The sequence below is a fragment of the Lathamus discolor genome, chromosome 4, assembly GCF_037157495.1.
Source record: "Lathamus discolor isolate bLatDis1 chromosome 4, bLatDis1.hap1, whole genome shotgun sequence".
NCBI lineage: Eukaryota > Metazoa > Chordata > Aves > Psittaciformes > Psittacidae > Lathamus > Lathamus discolor.
Genome location: NC_088887.1, coordinates 105,126,704 through 105,146,450, shown reverse-complemented (window position 1 = coordinate 105,146,450; position 19,747 = coordinate 105,126,704). Strand labels below are relative to the sequence as shown.

Genomic DNA, 19,747 nt, shown 5'->3' with positions numbered 1-19,747 from the left:
AAGAAGAGCTAACCCTGTCTGGGTTGTGCATGCTGTCTGTTTTAGAAAGATGTTGCAGCAGCAGTTTCCCACAGCACAGGGTCTCTGAAAATCACCTCTGGATTACTGCATTTCCACATTACACTCATTTTATCTACAGCTGTTACACACTTGGTCTGCCCGACAGCAAGATTTGCCTGGTTGAAATACGCTTAGGTTAGTAATTGTGAAATAAAGACTGTAAAATGGCCAGTGGAATAATTTATGCTGTAGATAAGTATTCATAGCCATGGCAAAATACCACTTTTGAGCAAGTTTTACATGTACATGTGCCCATATATATACACATAAGTATATATATTCAGTGTGTTGATTCTAGTTAACAAATCAACCTTTTCAGAAATCAGCACCATCAGCAGGCATTCCCATTATTTAATATACTAAGCTATAAGAAACAGATGGTATCTTAGTGGCGTAGAATGAATTGAGAAATATTATTTTGTAGAGCTGTCTTTTTCTAACTTTTGGAGATAATGGAGGGATGGGGACCAGAGGGGGCTGGATAGAATTAACCAAAATCAGGAAGCAGCAACAACATGTAGAAAAAAAGTGACATCTCTTTCCATGTATTTTAACTTATAAAAGATAATGGTGACATTTTCAGAACACACAACTGACTGTTGTAACCATTTTTGTCAAATACTTTGGTTTATTCTTATGTTAGTTTGTCTTATCCCCCAGTTCACTTTATTTTCTGCTAGATTTATCTTAACCTCTCTTCGCACTTCTACGTATTTGTCTTCCCATCTTTGAACTTCCCTGATTTTTATTTTCTATGCCATTTCCCAAGAATCCCAAGCCCTTGCCACCCCTGCATTTTGGCTTCCTTGACCTTATTAGCAAATGTAATTGCTAATAAGTCCTGTGGCTGCAATCTCAGGCAGTGGGAAAACTGTTCAATCTTCCCCCACCTGTCAGTGGCACCAGCAAAAGTGACAGGCAGCTTCCAGTACATTTAAATAAGATACTGTCTATTCTGTAATAGGAATTGTGTACAGGGAAGTTACAAGTGAGCTATTCCCGACTCTGAAAAAGAGACCTGGAATACATGCTACTACCTCTCCTGCAAGTACATCAGGAGAGGGAGATAAAGTATGCATAGGGAGGTGTAACTATTGGAACATGCATGTTGATCATCTACATTTACTTTTTTGAAAAAGTGGAGGAGAAAGAGTGCTGAAGAGAAGAAATAAACTGTGAACTGAGCTCAAATAGCTGGCCTAAATGCATCTAGAAGTTAGTAAATGTCATGTTCCACTTATGTGGTGTTGTTTTCAGCTAGGTGTTCTCTGTTTCAGAATTAAATGTGTGTTTTGTGAAGCCAAGTTTAGTATTTTTACTACTTATCAAACAGACTGAAAAGAGAAGTTTCTCACTCCTTCAGAAGTCCTTGGTATCTATCTCCCCATCATTGTTCCTTCAGCCCAAAATGCATTATTCCTTGGAAGTTGACAGGATGGTAGGTCTTTGACCAATAGGTATCTTTCTTTTCTTCCCTTTCATATTTATTTCTCAGTTGAAGCAGTGCTTCCCTATGAAACAGTTTGTTCATTCAACAAGTGTAATGGGAGGAAGAGTCCAGGGAAACTGAGGAATGTGATTAGGAAGGGACAAGGAAAAATTGCTCCTAGACTGTCAAGTACTATTTTTCCTCTCATTTTCTCTTCACCCTGAAAGCTAAAGAATCTAATAATTGTAGGAAAAAACAAGGTAGTCACAAGGGATACTGCTTAAACTCATTGAGGGTTAGACTAGGGCCTGAAATCCTGCTGAAGACTTCCAGCCTAAAAAAAAAATTGCTTAGCTAAGCAGAAAACCTGGCTGCTTCTGGAAAAGGTTCATAAAGAATTGTAAGGAAAAGAAAAGCAACACCTTGCTCTCAGAACTCCCTGCTTGGTAACAAGCTCGAGGTAAAAATAGTCCCCCCTACAGACAAGACGTAAGACCAAATTCAGCATTAGCACAGGCGGTTGCGTCGCAAGTGCCTGCTGATGCTGGTATCTAACTTGGCATCAGTTTCTCTAATCAGGTCTTATTTCAAAATAATTGCACATGATTTGTTGACTATTGTTACTGTTACTAAAAATGGGCAGAGGCAGAGATTGCTTGTTCTGACATTGAAGAAGCTTGAAATAGCAGTTGTCTAGGTCAGCTGCTGGAGCTAGCAACTTTTCTGAAATCGGGTGAAAGCTTCATGTCCCAGAATGTCTTTCCCACACACACCCTCTTATCTTTGCAACAGATTGCATGATTTGGATGTGTCTCTGATTTGTAAACTTTGGTGCTACATTGAACAACAGAGTCTCAAGGACATAGAAGTCAATTGATAGACAAAAGATTAACTGGACATATTGTGACAGACATTGTGCTGTCTGTCCAGGACTAACAGTCTCAGATGAGTACAGCAATCAGTACACTCTTCAATCTTACTAAACAAGACACAGTAAGTCTCATTGTTAAGTTAGACATTCTTAATAATCAGTAACCAATTATCTGACTGCTATTTGACAGACCCATAGATTGACAGGGAGGTAAAATTGGCTCAGGTAGGCAGCTTTCCTAAAGGAGGAACACATCTGTGCTATAGATTTCCCCAAACAGAATAGTTTCTACTGTCCTTCAAGTCCAGTGGATATTTAAGAATGCACAGCATATGCCGGATCTCTTTTTCTCTCTGATATATGCACAAATTTTTATATATACCCACTTTCCTAGACTGTGGGAAAAGCTTTTGTCTGCTGGCACATCAAATCAAATAGAATGCCTTAATAAAATGCACTTACAATTAATAGCCCCTTGCACACAGCAGTTATTTTGTTGCAGTGGGACTCTTCTGTGCCAGTAAATAACTGAAGACTGTGTAGCCATCAAAGTGTTAATGTCTTAAGAAATAATTGTGTAACTCTCATCTCTTTTCAGTATGTAAAAATGATTCCTTGAAAAAAAGCAAGAAGACCCATGATCTAAAAATTAGTGCTTTGCTGTCTTGCTTGTCTGCTAATTGTACAGAATAGTAATTCTCTGTCTCGATAAAAAATCTAAATCAGGGTGTTGCTGCATCCTCCTTAGGTGCAGCATTTACTAGCTGCATAAAGGACTGTGCGAGTGATCCAGATACTCTAAACATTTGGTATTTTCAGCTGCCAAAACCACTAATTGTGTAGTGTCTATCAACTAATCTAAACCAGTACTTCCTTTACTATAGGAATTAAACTAGACACTGAGAACACTTGTGAAGGCTAGGATCATTCTACCCGAGCCCTTGCTGCTTGGGGCTAAAAGAATTGTCACTTAGTCCAATAATTAGTGTCTTTTCAACTTCAAAGGAATATTTCATTTTATGCTGAAAGAAAGAGGAAAATAAGTTACACTCATGAAATTATGGAGTTGAGCATCCACATAGTTTAGGGAGATTTTGTACCCAGCATATTTTCTTTCTGTGAAGAAGGGTTTTTCATGTAATGTGAAACCCCTTCCCCACCCTTTTTTTTAGCTTGCCAGGATTTTGGAAGCAGTACAGAGAAGACAGTGTTTTCTGGGAAAAAAGATCATGGAATTCACTTACCTGTTGCTTCCCCCTCCCACCACCACCCCACCCCACCCCCCCACCTTCTTTAATGTAAATTCCAAGACAAATTAGAAATTATATGTGGATTGCAATCTTTTTGAAAAAGTCCAATGAAACTTGGTGGCACACTAAACTTCAGAAGAGCTGAGACAGAGACAAACAAGATTTGAAAAACACAAGCCAGCACACCTGTGAATTTATTAGAGCACAGTGATCTGTCTGATCTTGTCCTCTTACCTTGAATTTAGCTTTGCAAAGCTTAGTTTATGTGAACTACATGGAAGCCAAGATAGAAAGGGGCTTTTTCAAGAGTACTAAATAGAAGAAAATTATTCAAGCAATGTAAAAGGCATGAAATTAAACATCATAAGAGCTTCAAGCATAGTTTGTCATGGTTTTACAGAAGAGTAGGGCAGGATTTGGGACAATGCTTTTCATACATTTTTTTAATAGTAAGGCCCATGGAAAGAAACCAGAATGAAACACTTTGTCAGGTTATACAAAGTTAGCATTATTTCACATTTCTGTGTTTGTTGCCTTTGTATGGATGATAAGGTAAATAATTTTAATAAGAATTCCAAATGTTTTGTAACACTATGTGCGTATGCACTGACATCAGGCTGTAACTGGGCAGATGACATTGTGTTTGTTAGTTACAGCATTTACTGAGTGGGATAAATCAGAACTAATAAATCTGAAGATCTAACTGAGGGTATTTAGACTGGAATTTACGATTAGAATTAAAGTTTGATTTTATTAAGAATGCTGTGCATGTTGTATGTGATATTTCCAACCAGTTACCAGGTTGAGGCAAGCATTGCTAATACTGCTGACAAATTATGCTATTAAAGATGGGCTGTGCTTCCTATTGCATGCATTTCACTGACACTATACTTTCTTTCCTTTCCTTTTTTCCTGTGCCATGCTTGCTGTGTAGCAAATGGAATCTCTTGCAGTAAGTTGAAGTTCTTTCATATTCTTTGTCCATCTGTAGATGGACTAATACACCCCAGTTTTACTGTTTTACTTCTAAGCATGTTTTCCTTTTTCATTATAATTTTCCTGTAGAATGTGTGGTTCTACATGCAGTGACTAAAATAATTTACTAATGTGTGTATTGTGAAATCTAAAAATACTGCACCAAAATTCTGACACCTTCATATGTTTTAAGCGGTCATTTAGATATTTTTTTTTTAAATCAAGCATTTAAACGTATGTCATATGCTGGAGTGGAAGATAACCTTTTTGTTATTTTAGAATTCGTAATTCTCAATTTGGCCTAATGAAAATCTACAATTTAGAGTTGACATATAGTTATGGTTTAAATTGGGTTTGTTTATATGTTGATTAATAGTTTCACCACTGTTGGTTTCTAATACATAGGAAGAACAAAGATGGAATTGCTTGATATGGTAACTAAATACTGAGTCAAACCTGAGTCTTTGATTTTATCTTAGTTTGTTTTCACTCAGGTTAGCAACCAGAAGGGTGAAACTGAATTATTGTTCTGTAAGGACTGAAAAAAGTCGTGTGTTACATGCCGAGCTCTCTTAAGATTTTTATTTTTTTATGTTGTGCCATGTCCTGGTTTTCAATTAACTTTTAACTCCCTGACAGCTTCAAGTAGATGTGTATGTAACTGTTACATAATGTTGCTGGTTCTCCAAAATTTGAATAGAGTGAATTGGATCCCTGTTGGAGAACCTGGGGCTGTGGTCCAGCTAAAAAAGGACCACGGAGCAAGCGTGTGTCCCCAGGCTGGTATTAGGGGTGAACAGTTAGCACCTTCCCTGCCTGGGGTGCCAGCCAGCCCCTGATATGCAGAGCATGGTTGGAGTAAGACAGAAGCCAGAACCATTTCCAGGAGGCTGTATCTAAATATTCACTCTTTATTTTGGGAGGAGAATGATCAGCCACATAAATGCAAGCATGATGTTGCTACGTGGCCTCGGTTACAGAGAATGGCCACTGGGCAGGTTTCTTTAACAGGCAGCATCCTTCATGCCTTACCTCTTCATTCTCCTGGCCACCAATAGCTTTTGTCCCTGCCCATGAGTCTGTTCTGTCCTAGCAGGCTGCACAGCTGTTCCCTCCCTTTTTTCCCCACTATGGATCTGATGGGCCTTCCTTCACTTCATGTGGGTCTTTGCTGCCATATCAGGTGTGGTGGGATTCCATTTGGGCCAGGAACACTCCAACCCTGACCACCAATAACAAACATAAAACATACCAACTCAGAAACCAGAAACAGTTTATCACTACAGAGCTCAGATCAGGCAAATTGACAGTGCTGAGCTATGCCGCTGTGGCAGAGCAAGGCTGACGTGCAAGCAGCCCTGTCTGCCAGGCCTTCAGCAAGACAAACATTGCCAGGTTGACACCCATGGCTTGGCACTCTCCTCTTGCTCCCATTCTCCTCTACATACCTCCTTCAGAAGGAGACTACCTCTACTTGATTTTGACAGTGGCTTTGGATGACTGTTCGTAGATGGTGATTGGTGTCCACTCCTCCCTGACAAAGCTGAAATTTGCCAAAGAACATCTCCTTGAGCTCAGCCGCTCAGCCTTGTATGGATGGTACAGAAATTTTGAAACTGGAAATGCATAAGGATACAGTTCTAATTTTGGCTTATTAATAAAAACCCTGGCACTTAAATATTGAACCATATGTAAATAAGAACTTCACTCAAATTAACGTTTATCATGGTTTTTAAATACTTTCAAAGTATTTGCGCTGGCATTTGCAGTTCAGCAAGTAGCTGAAGTACATGCTGGTAGCTAAGCATGTACGAAGTGCTTTAAGGAAGCAAAGACATTAATTGCTGCTTCTCCTTTTCTGTCATGTTTGGCATGCAATTGTACTTGCAGAAGTTTCACTTATTCCGTAATTTGCCAAAGATCAAATATGCCTCCCTTCCCCATCATGATCCAGCTGTGGAACTACCAGATTCCCCCTCCTGGAAGGCACATGAATACCAGGGTCATAAACATACTGAGTTCTCTGGCAGACGTGCCCATCACGTTACTTCAATGTACCCAACACCTTTTGTGTGGCACTGCGCATCTCACTGGAAGAAACAAGTTAATATACATAGAACAGTATCTACTTAATCTGAGAGAATACATTGTAGAAGCCAGAAGTCCTCTTACACATTAAAATCCATCCATCATTTGTATGGTTTCTTTAAGACAGTGGAAAATCCACGAGCTGAGGTTTAAGTTGCAGAGCTGGCACTTCCTACTGGTTGCTCCTGGATGGATTTATTGCCTCTCTCCCTCTCCCTTCTGCCCTCAGGCAGAAGCTTTGACCTCTTAGACAACTACTTCATCCCTCCTCTCAGAAATGGTCTTTTGCCGTTTCTGAAGTTTTAAAGAGTTTTATGTTTCATGCAGCAATTTCCCCTGTATTCTGCATCTGCTTTCCAGCTGCAAATTGGAGATAGTGAAGCTAACCTATATAAACCGCTTTGAGATTGATGCTGATGTGTGCTACATGACAGCTAGCCATCCTAATTTTTATTTTCAATGTCATATATGACTTACCTGCAGAAGAATGTTGTTTTCTGAAACAGTATATGATCATACTCCAGTAAAACAATGTTTTCTGAGAACTGGACTATCTCAGTGTGTTTTATTAGTTATTGAAAATTAGTCTAACTCACTGATCTTTATGATTTTTCTTCCACAAATCTTTCCTTAGCAATTGGAACTGTGTCAGAGATTATATAAACTGCACTTCCAGCTGCTGTTGCTTTTTCAGTCCTACTGTAAACTTATCGGACAAGTGCATGAAGTCAGTTCCATGCCAGAGGTATGTAACAAACTAAAAAGTCTTACAGTGAAAAAAAAAACACTTTACTTTCATATTCTTGTATTTCTTTCTATGGACTTACACCAAAGATTACATCATTTCACCCTGCATATAAGTTTGCAGACAAAATCCTTTAGTACAGCAGCATCTGCATTAAAATATAGTCAAGAGACTGTATTTCCTGTAATTGTCAGAGACAGTGATCTTTTATACATTCAGTCTTCAGAAGTCATTTCGGTCTATGGTAACAAACTAGTATGATACATGAAATCTCACAATTATCCCTGTGTGGAGAAAATACAAGACAGCACCCTATTGAATTTTACACAAATACAGATGTCCTGCTTAACACGGGCCAGTTTCTTAACCTGCTCACTTGCCCTGTTGAGGCAGAGTATTCTTTGTACCGCAGTAGTGCAGTGAAGAGAAATCTCCATTAATGTTTGTGAATTCCTAAGCCAAGATAGGGAAACCACGTGAATGATGAGATTCTTAGACATAGAAACACATTTACTCTACAGACAGACAGGAAAAGCCTTACGCTTGCAGGCCCTTGTTCTCACGGGGGATTTCAACCACCCTGACATCTGCTGGAACGATGGCACTGCACGGCACAAGCAATCCAGGAGGTTCCTCAATTGTGTGGAAGACAACTTCCTTCTGCAAGTAATAGAGGAGCCAACAAGGAGAGGTGCCATGCTTGACCTTGTGCTCACCAACAGGGAAGGGCTGGTTGGAAATGTGGTACTCCAGGGCAGCCTTGGATGCAGCGATCATGAGAGGGTCGAATTTGAGATCCCCAGGACAGTGAGAAGAGCGTGCAGCAAGCTCACTGCGCTGGACTTCAAAAGAGCAGACTTTGGCCTCTTCAGGAGCCTGCTTAGTAAGGTTCCATGGGATATAGCCCTGGAGGTCAGGGGGGCCCAAGACTGTTGGTTGATATTCAAGGATCACCTGCTACAAGCTCAGGAGTGCTGCATCCCAACTAGAAGGAAGTGCGGCAGGAGGGCCAGGAGACCTCCTTGGATGGATAAGGAGCTGCTGAGGAAAATTCAGAGGAAAAAAGAGGCTTATAAAAAATGGAAGCAAGGACAGGCGGCCTGGGTAGAGTATAGGGATGTTGTCCGGGAAGCTAGGGACCAGGTTAGGAAGGCTAAGGCCCAGTTAGAACTAAACCTAGACAGGGATGTTAAGGATAACAGGAAGGGATTCTATAGGTATGTAGCAAACAAAAAACAGACTAGGGACAAAATAGGCCCCCTGAGGAAGCTTTCGGGAGAACTGGCTACACAGGATTTGGAGAAGGCTGAGGTTCTGAATGACTTCTGTGCCTCGGTCTTTACTGGCAAAGGCTCTGACTGCACCACCCAGGTCTTAGAAGGTAGACGCAGGGACTGTGAGAATGAAGACCTTGGGCCCACTGTAGGAGAGGATCTGGTTCGAGACCCTCTTAAAAACCTGAACATGCAGAAGTCCATGGGACCTGATGGAATCCATCCGCGGGTCCTGAAGGAGCTGGTGAATGAAGTTGCTAAGCCACTGGCCATCGTATTTGAAAAATCATGGCAGTCAGGTGAAGTTCCCGACGACTGGAAAAAGGGAAATATAACCCCCATTTTCAAGAAGGGGAAAATGGAAGACCCAGGGAATTACAGACCAGTCAGTCTCACCTCTGTGCCTGGTAAAATCTTGGAGCACATTCTCCTGGAAGGCATGCTAAGGTACATGAGAAACAACAAGATGCTTGGTGACAGCCAGCATGGCTTCACTAAGGGGAAATCCTGCCTGACCAATTTGGTGGCCTTCTATGATGGGGCTACAGCAGGTCGAAGGAGGTGATCCTGCCCCTCTACTCTGCTCTTGTGAGACCTCACCTGGAGTATTGTGTGCAGTTCTGGTGTCCTCAACATAAAAAGGACATGGAACTGTTGGAACAAGGCCAGAGGAGGGCCACGAGGATGATCAGGGGACTGGAGCACCTCCCGTATGAAGACAGGCTGAGGAAGTTGGGGCTGTTCAGCCTGGAGAAGAGAAGGCTGCGTGGAGACCTCATAGCAGCCTTCCAGTATCTGAAGGGGGCCTATAGGGATGTTGGGGAGGGACTCTTTGTCAGGGACTGTAGTGACAGGACAAGGGATAACAGGTTCAAATTTAAACAGGGGAAGTTTAGATTGGATATAAGGAGGAAATTCTTTCCTGTTAGGGTGGTGAGGCACTGGAATGGGTTGCCCAGGGAGGTTGTGAGTGCTCCATCCCTGGCGGTGTTCAAGGCCAGGTTGGATGGAGCCTTGTGTGGGATGGTTTAGTGTGAGATGTCCCTGCCCATGGCAGGGGGGTTGGAACTAGATGATCTTGAGGTCCTTTCCAACCCTAACTATTCTATGATTCTATGATCTTACCTTCACTCACACACTTTACATGTACTGGGGACTTACTCTGTGTGAACATCTTCAAGTGGTTTATTTTTATTTTAAGTGAGGCCTTAATTTTTAGGAAAATGTACCTTCATTACACATACAGAAAACAGCCTTTTCCTAGGTCAGACTGATCTTCTCTGAACTTTGTGGAGACACGTAGACCAGGAGCACTTTTTAGCATGGAAATAGCAAAATAATTGGGTAAATTAATCTTAATCTGGATGCAAAATTAATGTTTTTGCTGGAATAATGTGTTGTAATTTCCAGCCATATAAATTCTCTCCGTTGCATGTGCATTATACTAGGAACATCAGCAGCAGTTTTTGCCAAACAGCTATTAAATGGTTTTGCATCCTCTCATACTTGAGCAGAGATGTGTAGTGTAGAACTACTTTATATTTTTACTGCAAGCATACTGCCCGTTCTTATTCTCTAGATAAATACATTGAAATCAGTTTAATGTTTACTTTAAACATTGAGTATTAAATCTATTTTAAACATATAATTAACTAAATACCTTAATGTCTTCTTTTTCACACTGTGATTTTTACAACCTTTCCTCTTTACATATTTTTCACACAGCACACTATCACTTTTGACCCAAGTAGCCATTTGTTTTTAGATAAATCTATGTATCTTTCTTTAAAATAAACAGATCACAAGAACAATGCTGTTAGTTGAGTTTATTTTCAGCAATTGCATAAAATATGTAATCCTTTGAAATATATTTGAGGTGATTACTTTAAGCTGAATGAGCATCATCTAAGGAAAGATTTAACTTGCCATTCCATATGTATGTTTCTCCTGGTAAAGTGTATATATTTTAAACTATTGAGGGGAAGAAGTTATTGTACTTTGTAGCTGTAAAACAAATCTGAAGCTATAAATGTATTTTATGACATATTCAAATAGCTCAGAGAGTCTCTCTAAATAGAAATTATCAGGTATGCTGTAGCAGTACAAAGAGCTTGAATATTTATTGTATCTTAAGGCACTGTTCTGAAAGCTGGCTCATTGTGACTAGGATGTCCACTTTTAAGAGAACACGGGTCAGGAGGCATCTTAAAATAGTCTTAAATTTTAGAAATATTTTGTGTTCCTTAGAAGACAATTGATTTCAGTAACTGTATTTCACAGTTAGAAATTTTATAAATAATGCAGCCTGTGAAACTGCAAAACACTAATATGGGGAAGAGCTGTTTTACCATGAAATTCACATATTTTGCTGGAGCCATAAGCTATTACTGAAAGGAAGTTCCATCATTAGTTCATGTGAGAGTGCTTATTTTTAGGATGTATGAGCATGAAAAGGTAGACTTTAGAAATTAACTGTTAACTCACTTACAAGTCTTGTGCTATGTGAACTTTGAAGTCTGACAGAGGGTTATACCATTCCTGTCCATATGTTAATCATGTCAGATTCTGCATGTGTTTTGTAAATAAATGACAGCATCATTGCTAGGAGAAGTCTATGTTTTCTTAAACTATCCACTATGGAATGGAAAAAGTAGCAGGGGTGAAAAATAAAAGATTGTTTAGATTTACTCTTGCATTTTAGCAAACCAAAAATACAGTATAGGGTTAAATGAAGCACAAAGCTTAAAAATCTGTAGTTTGTGTCTTCCCTATATTGTACAGAGCTCAGAGGTCAAGAAATGCCCTTGTGTTAAAAGAGGATCTTTTCCATAATGTGTACATCCAATATAGTACACGCTTGAAATAGCTACTGTCGTTGGTGCCTGTGGAGAATAAAAATACCCATCTCTTTCTCCTTGCAACAGCTGTTAAATATGTCAAGAGAACTGAGTGAGTTGAAGAAAAACCTTAAGGATGCTACTGCTGCAATTGCAGCTGAGCCTCTGACGATGGAATCTGAGCCCACATTCAATTCCACAGAAGCAGCTATTCAGTCCATGCTGGAGTGCTTGAAAAACAATGAACTTGTTAAAGCCGTGCGACAAATAAGAGAATGCAGGCAAGTTTTACTACATGGCTCATATTAGGCTTTCATGTTATTAGAAAAGTATGCATTTATTACCTTCCTAACTTTATACTAAACGTAATGTGCTGAGTCAGCATAATTAATTGAATGTTTCAAGACGGTACGTGAGGGCATTGATATTACTGACTTTTGCAGCAGTGTGCCACAAGTAACAGTATCAAATCAGCAATACAAACGTATGCTTGCAACAGTTAAGGTGTTTAATTACAATGAGTAGATCAAAAGTACTTCTGCGAGGCTCTGAAGAATACTTTCACAGAACTAATTCCTTATAGGTGAATGTCATTGGCATCAGCTAACATTCAGCCCAGTTCCATTTATTTGAATGAGTTTTCTTAAGCTTTTTGGTTTTTAGATAGTAAGAATTATGCTTTTATGTGATTTCACTGCTTGATAACATACTGAGTAACAAATGAGTAGCATAAACCAGTGAGTTGCTTTTGGCTTATAAGTATGTGAGTCAGTTCTCCTTTTAGAGATCTCTATCACCCGGCTTCCATCTGTGCTGTGCTAATATACACACATTCTCTTCTTGTTTGATCGCAGGATTTTGTGGCCCAATGATATCTTTGGAAGTAGCTCTGATGATGAAGTCCAGACACTACTGAACATTTACTTCAGGCACCAAACCTTGGGTCAGACGGGCACCTATGCACTGGTGGGCTCCAACCAGAGCCTGACTGAAATCTGTACCAAATTAATGGAACTGAATATAGAGATCCGCGACATGATCCGCAGAGCTCAGAGTTATCGGGTCATCAATACTTTTCTTCCAGACTCCAGCATTTCCGGCACAAGTCTCTGACAGGACTCTTATGTCCTCTTTCAAGATGGGAGTGCTGCCCTGTTGGAGTGAGGTGGCTCAATGTCTTCTCAGCCTTACAAAGGTTTGGTCAAACTGTACTCACTCTTGTTACATTTAAGATTTCTTCTAAAAAGAGATGGGCTGAACTTCAAATGTGTAGCAATACTGTAAGGACAAAGGTAGCATAGAGCATCTGGGACAACATCCTTTGTTCTGTGTTGCACAAAAATCAGTTAGCATTTCACTGAGCAACTGCAACTCACTACTGAAGAAGTGACTTCCATTGCATACCAAAGCCTACTACACTGAACAATACTTCCTTTATAGCAAATTAATTTTAGGTTGGCAAAAGTGCAATGTTTCCTTCACTAAATAATATTTTTTGTTAAAAAAAAAACAACTTGTACATTTTCTTCCTTTTTCTCTTATTTGGTTGAGTGAAAGATGGGCAGAATGAAGCTGGCCACAGAATCTTACAAACTTGTTGGTCAAAAGCTGAGAGCCTGTGTATATGAAACAAACTGTAAATGGACTACAGTTTAATGTACACTGTAATTTGAATATGATTACTGTATCTTAAAACAACGAGCTGCTATGAAGTACATTTCCTAATGTTACTAGGCTACTGTCTCTGAAGGTACTGGATCATATTGCAAAGGTCTGTTCTTAGGCCCCCCAAGCATCATGAATGGTCTTGGTAGATTTTCTTTTTTTGTTGTTTTTTTTAAAGGACCTTGGCTGCTTTTTACTAGAGGGTTGCTTTTATGAATATATTTATACTATTAAAGGATGGTTGATCTAATTTAACTTGCCATTTTGTAGGAGAAAGTCCCATCACAGTCAAATCTTTTGAACTGTTATGCATGCATATTTTTATTTAATATAAATTTTGAGTATAAAAAGTAAAAATATTAACGTGAAATGCAAGTTCTCATGTTAAGTTTCTTTAAAGAGATGTCTTATTTTATTTGTAATGTATATATAAAAGTCATACCTGTATGTTTTTTTTTCTTACATTTAACTGCTGTCCAGTGTTAAATGTATGCATGTAAATCTGTTGCACATCTGAGACACTTTTATTCTGACAACTATGTAACTTATTCACTCTGTAAATACACTTACCGTTTTTGTGAAGTAACTTTGGTTGATATTTGGATCAGTACATCCATTTAACTAAAATATAAAAGTCATATATAATCACAACAGAGTATGTGCTTCTTGTGAAGATTGTGTTCTTGTCTGAATCTATACTGTTGCAGATGGTATCCATGATCAGCAGCCCCAAGACACCTTTTCCATCACTTAGGTGAAACCGTTCATTACACTGAAATATATCAGTGAGAAATGCTATGGCTTTATTGTCAGTCTGAGTTGCAACTCATCCAGGAAGAGGACACTGACTAAAGCAGTTTTATAACAAAAAAAAAAAGTAATCCAAAATAGCGGTGAAGGTTTGTTTCTGTTAAAAACATCAGTAATGGTCCTGTTCTTTCCAGTGCTGGGTTCGGGTGGGTTTTTTTCTTATACTAAATGCAAAAGAAAAGCTGTCCAGCCTGATATACCAGCCTCACCTCTGAGAATGCAGTAAAGCCCTCTCTTTTGCACCCCTTTCTCATTTTCAGAACACTTCCACCATTGTATGTGAATCTTGAAAAGTACTTGTATTGATGCAGAGGGGTGGAATCAGCTTCTTTTACAGGTTCCCTAGTTTTGCAGTCCATACAGCTCTGCAGCACAGTTGCAGGTCAAAATAAATGCAAGGCAAATCACACAGCTATTTTTCTGAGTAAAATAATCTGCAATGGTTAAAGTCATCTTCAAATTTCCATTGTGTATTTCACTTTTGAAAGCTATTCAGAACTGTAATTGGGGTGGTCTGCAAAAAGTTTTAGTGGTTGGTGAAAGCTGGGACCTGCTCTACTGCTTAGCAAAATCGTGGATATTTTACAGATCACAGTCACAGGAAAAGTCGGGTGGGAAGGTACCTGAGGAGGTCACATAGTCCAGTCTCTACTTTGAGGCAGGGTCAACCTTGAGATCAGGTTATTCAGGCCTTTATCCACTTGGGTCTTGAAAAAATTCAAGGATAGAGTGCACAGCCTCCCTAGACAATCTGTTGTACTTGAGTGTTCTCATGGTGGAAAAGCTTTTCCTTTGTCCTGTCTGCACCCATCTAGTTTTATGCATGTTGACTCTCAGGCAGCTATTATGAGCCACACTGAAGGGCCTGGCTCCATCTTTCCCGAGTAACCATAACCAGACAGGCTACTGTTAGGCACCCCGCCACTGCTTCAGACTGAGTCCATGCATTTCTTTCAATATCTCACAAAGCAAGTGCTCCAGCCCCATGACCAGCTTGGCAGCCTCCCCTGAACTCCTTTCAGTTGATCAATATCCTTCTCATCTGGAGAGCCCAAAACTGGATACAGTAATCTATCTAGACATGATCCAGTAAGTACTGAGTAAAGTGGGACAATTGCTTCTGCTGCTCCAATGGCTCTTTTCATACAGCCAAGGATGTCCCACTGCAAGCAGTCCCCTGTCTGTATCACTGCAAAGGGTTCTCCCCACCTGGGATAGGAATTTCCTCTTGTCCCTACTGAATATGACAAGGCTCCTGTTGGCCCACCCCTGATGAGATCTCTCCAAATGGCAGTACTGCCCTCAGCTGTATCAGCTGGTCCCCCCAGTTTGATATCACCTACAAACTTGACAGATATACACTCATGCCTCTTCCAGATCACTGGTAAAGACGTTGAACAAGACAGACTACCCAGTATACATCCCTCATTACTGTCCTGGAGGTAGCGTATGATCCATTAAGCAACCTAATTAAATTTTTCCTCCACCGAGTATAAAGACCTCTTGGGGTTCCTTCTACCCTATTCTATGGCTCTTCACAGATAAAACAAAAGCTGTCATGTAGCCATTTACCCTTCTGAGCATCATTTCTAAACTACAATCAGAGCAGAAATCCGTATATTCCCAACAAAGCCTCACAGAAGCCCTAGGACAATACAAACTGCAGTAATACCCCACTGTGTTTCTGCAACACTGGGACTTTAATTAGGATTCCCCCAAACACATTTTGTCTCCATGAAAGCACATTGTTACTCCCTCCAATGACATTCAAGCCACCTATGCTGGAGGTACATTAAATGACAAGAAAACTTCTGAGGAACAAACCAGTACTGAATTGGGGGCACCAGGACTTGTTCTTCTTTTAGGGCACATTAAGCCTAGAAAATGTGTTACGTGATCACAGACAGCCCAGCTCAAAAAGTATTTTCCCTGCCCACTTGGAGGGCATGTGGAACATACAAGGGAAAAGTGTTATGTTACAGGCATAATCTTCTAGCATACAGTTTTTGATAAAATTGCCCTTTTTTTCATACACAGATACATTTACCCCAGATGTTATGCTCCAGAACATTTGCATCCTCCACATTAGTTCAGTTTGAGTGACTGAAGGAAAAACTCTGTCCCAGTTTTAATCTTTGCATCCCCAAAGGCAAACTACACACAAAACTTACTTGCTTTAGGAAATCTGTTTCCCTCCAGATATACTTTCCTGTTTCATCCCAGCAAGATGAAACTAAGGGATAACACACTTCTACTGAACTTTATTCATAGCATATATACAATTAAGTTATGTATTTTATAAATAGTACAAAAGTCTTTATCCATTATCCAATGCCAGGTCAAAAGCCTAAAGTCAAAACGTTGTAAGATACTGACAAAGAGCAAAGCACAAAACAGGAGGGCACACAGATCAGACAATGTATTTAAAGCTGTAAGTGCTGTCACAGGACAACCTCTTGCCTTTGCAGCGGCCACAGAGTTCTTGGCGATGAGGTCTCCTGAAATCAATGCGTCTTTTCTTCTGAGGGCAGGAACAACGAGTCTTTGAACAGGTCTTAGGAAAGAAGATATTTCATTAGTAGTAGATCAAAAGTGCTCACTTTATGTTAGTGATATTTTATTTTCCTTAATCATAGCAACACATTTGAGCTAATACACTTAAAAGAGCTCATGGTAAAAACTCTATGCAGTTAAGCTGTAAGAACCTTCTCACTAGAAGCGCACAACCCTAACCTTCATGTAGCTAGGCATAGTACTATCTGAACAGAAAACCAGGAGAGGGAGTCCTACCCCCTTACACCTTTCCCAAATACCATTTCCCAGTACTTTGATGAAAGCAAGTTCTCTTCCAGAGAAAGTCAGAACCTAATTCAGCAACTGTAAACTATTAGAGTTTATAACAGTCTCTGTCAGTTTTACCAGGATACTGACATCTGCAACTCACCTGGCACTGGATTGCTTCCACTCGATAGGGATTGAAGGCCTTTTGGCATTTGCGACATAGCTGCTTGAAGTACACCTGGAAAAAAAAAACAACCAACTCCTTGGTTGCTACAGAGGCTTACTCAGGGTGTTCAGTACCTAAATTTGTGCCAAAGCATTCAATTTGTCACAGATTTGGTGACAGTGTTACAAGTCTCAGGGGCAAGAAATAGCTCGTTAACTACCTTGTTGCTTCCAGAAATGCACCACACATAAGCACTCTCCCATCTGGTCTTGCATTCTTTGCAGTGGAAATAGCCATACTTCTGCTCCAGAAACTGCAGAGGGAAAGGTCATGAGCGGCCTCCAGCGCCACAAGAACACCCAGCCTGCTCCCTCACTACACCACCTCTTCTCGCAGCCAGGAGGCTCCCTGGTGCAAAGAGACTGCTGGGGAGTACCAGCCCTGCCAGCGATGCGCGACCTGAGGGGGAAGCCAGGCTGGGGACCGCTGTGCCCTTCCCTAGGGGTAGGTTTCCCTCCATCCTGCTTCGCAGCTCGCCCCCCGCCTCTTGCCCGGAGCGGGCCTCGAAGCCCCTCTGCGCACCTGGAAGACAGCCCGTCGTCGGAACACCGCCTCCGTGCTCGGCACCGCGGCCTCTGCCCGCCCCGCCTGCCGATGCCTGCTGTCACCCTCCGCCGCCTGCGCCTCGGGGGTCGTTCCAGCCACTGCCTCCTTCTCCTGGGGTGCTGCGGCCTCCGGCAGCGTGAAGAGGCGCCTGTCCGTCACAGGCGAGTAGAGAGCAAGGTGCCCCAGGGCGCGGCGGGCCACGGGGCTCAGCGGGCGGCCGGCGGGCAGCGTGCGCGGCCCCAGCGAGCACTGCACCGCGGCGTCGGCCCGCATGCTCACCTGCACCCCCGCCTCCCGGGTGCTGGCCCGGCGCGGTGGCGGCGCCGGCCCCGGGCCCATCTGCGACAGCAGGGCCTGGAGCTGGGCCCGGCGGCAGCTGTCCAGGTAGTCGGAGGCCATGGGGCTGAGGGGCCCTCCAAGGAAGGGGCTGATGGCGCCGCTCTTGCCTTGCTTCCAGCTGGGCTGCTTCACTGCCGGGTCCCAGCTGCGGTTCGGCATGAGGCTGCTCCTGAAGCTGGAGGATGTGCTAAAAGGGGAACAGACAAAGCCCTCCATGATCGTAACCACGGAAATGTTAGCCCTTCCTCTCCCCCTGCCCTACCTTTTATCTTATCTTGAGAGCTGATGCTAATTGATGCTAATTGATGGGGAAATTGGCCCCAGCCCGGTGGAGGGCTGATGACAAAGGGAGCCTTGCAGACTTGTTCTCATCCCTGCCCCTACAGCTGGGCACAGATAGGAGTTGATGGTCCTGCAGGAACAGAGTGCGGAAGCCTGGGCATGCAGGCCATGATGGGACAGCCCTGTGCCATCGTCACGGGTGGGATGTCCCATCATCACCTCATCAATGTCTCTGTCATTGCCAACGGCTGTGCCGAGCTGGCCTGCAGCTGTGCACTGTGCACACAGGCTGGCTTGTGTTGCTGACAGAGGCCTTCATCTCCAGTTTCAGGTGGGAAACAGCCATGGGGCTGCATGACTGCATTGAACACTGCAAGAACAAGTCCAGGACTGAGTAAAGCCGTGGTTGTTTACGTGGCTGTACACTGAAGATCTTGAGAGAGCTGATTAAGTAATCGGTGCTCAAAAAGTAGTGCATCTCTGGAAGACCCTGAAAAGATGAACAGATGTAATCCAGTCACAGCTGGGACAACCATAGCTTTCATGGGGGGAGGAAGTCTGCTTGCTCCCAACTCCTTCACTTTATGGTCTTAGAAGAAGAAAAAGGAGGGGGAGGGGAGGGGGTTGGGAAACTAACAAAGCCCAGATAAACTCCACCGACAACTGAGCAAATGCAGACACTTAATCTGCTGCTGCTGCCCACTCTTCCCATTACTTTATTCTCTGCTGATGATCATGACAGCACATATTTTCTTTTAAAAGCCCAGAGTGGCAGAGATGGACATCCAGCTGATTGGCTATAGAAGTGTTACATAGCAGGCAACAGCATATAATTGAGTTCATTAGGGTACACACCAGACTTCCCCATCTTCCCGCATTACCCACCATATACATCCAGGTCCCTGAGCAAAAGCAGTTCCACAAATGGGTTTGCCTTTATCTGAAGCAGGAATAACCCAGACTGTCTTTCCCAGCAAATTCTTTGTGTGCACCCCAGGAACTTTATCCCCTTCTACACTATGTAAAAGTTCTGACTGCGCTGGGCCAGCCCTGTTGGTGGATTCCTAGTGTTGACTAGCCAAGTGGCTTTTGCTAAATGTGTATCTCAACGTTTGTAGGTCCCATGACCCATTGCTCTCAGTGTAGCTTTTGGCAGTCCACTGTACCATTTGATTTTCCCAGAGGGGGTGCATGGTACGGCATGTGATATACCCACTCAGTGCTATGCTCTTTGGCCCAAGTGTCTAGAAGGTTATTCCAGAAATGAGTCCAAATTCTATCCGGGGTGCCATGTTGCATCTCTGCTTTGACAGCCTGAGGTGTCCAGCCCATCGGGCTGAAAATAATTCACCCTTATGTTGCCAATCTAAGTCCATCTGAGTCACTTCAATCTTAGCAGCTTGATACACCTGTTGGTTGGTCTGGTGTTCCTCAGTGGCCCAACTCTTGGGTACATGGGCATCTACATGGCACACATTCACCACCGGGTTCTGCGCCCGGGCACCAATATCTTGCCACAGTGCAGCAGCCCATGGTGACTTCTAAAATTCCTGGATAACTGGGATTTCC

At 42.1% G+C, this 19,747-nt stretch overlaps 2 protein-coding genes across 3 annotated transcripts in view; one reads left to right on the top strand and one right to left on the bottom strand.

The window, feature by feature from the left end:
• Positions 1-13,845, top strand: part of FRY (FRY microtubule binding protein) — a 240,346-nt gene extending 226,501 nt beyond the window's left edge. Inside the window, exons 60-63 of one of the 2 annotated variants that reach the window (XM_065678417.1) lie at positions 4,545-4,562; positions 7,308-7,418; positions 11,617-11,810; positions 12,384-13,845. In XM_065678417.1, coding sequence (XP_065534489.1) covers positions 4,545-4,562; positions 7,308-7,418; positions 11,617-11,810; positions 12,384-12,642 — 582 coding nt within the window. In that variant the 3' untranslated portion in view covers positions 12,643-13,845. The remainder of the gene's footprint in view (positions 1-4,544; positions 4,563-7,307; positions 7,419-11,616; positions 11,811-12,383) is intronic. The other variant, XM_065678418.1, reaches the window with a different exon arrangement.
• Positions 13,846-14,507: 662 nt separating this feature from the next.
• Positions 14,508-18,343, bottom strand: ZAR1L (zygote arrest 1 like). The gene is made up of 4 exons (XM_065678419.1): positions 17,534-18,343; positions 17,172-17,264; positions 16,949-17,023; positions 14,508-16,558 (listed from the first exon to the last, which is right to left on the bottom strand). The coding sequence occupies exons 1-4, from the start codon at positions 18,110-18,112 to the stop codon at positions 16,415-16,417; spliced, it is 891 nt and encodes a 296-aa protein (XP_065534491.1). The 5' UTR covers positions 18,113-18,343; the 3' UTR covers positions 14,508-16,414.
• Positions 18,344-19,747: the final 1,404 nt, after the last annotated feature.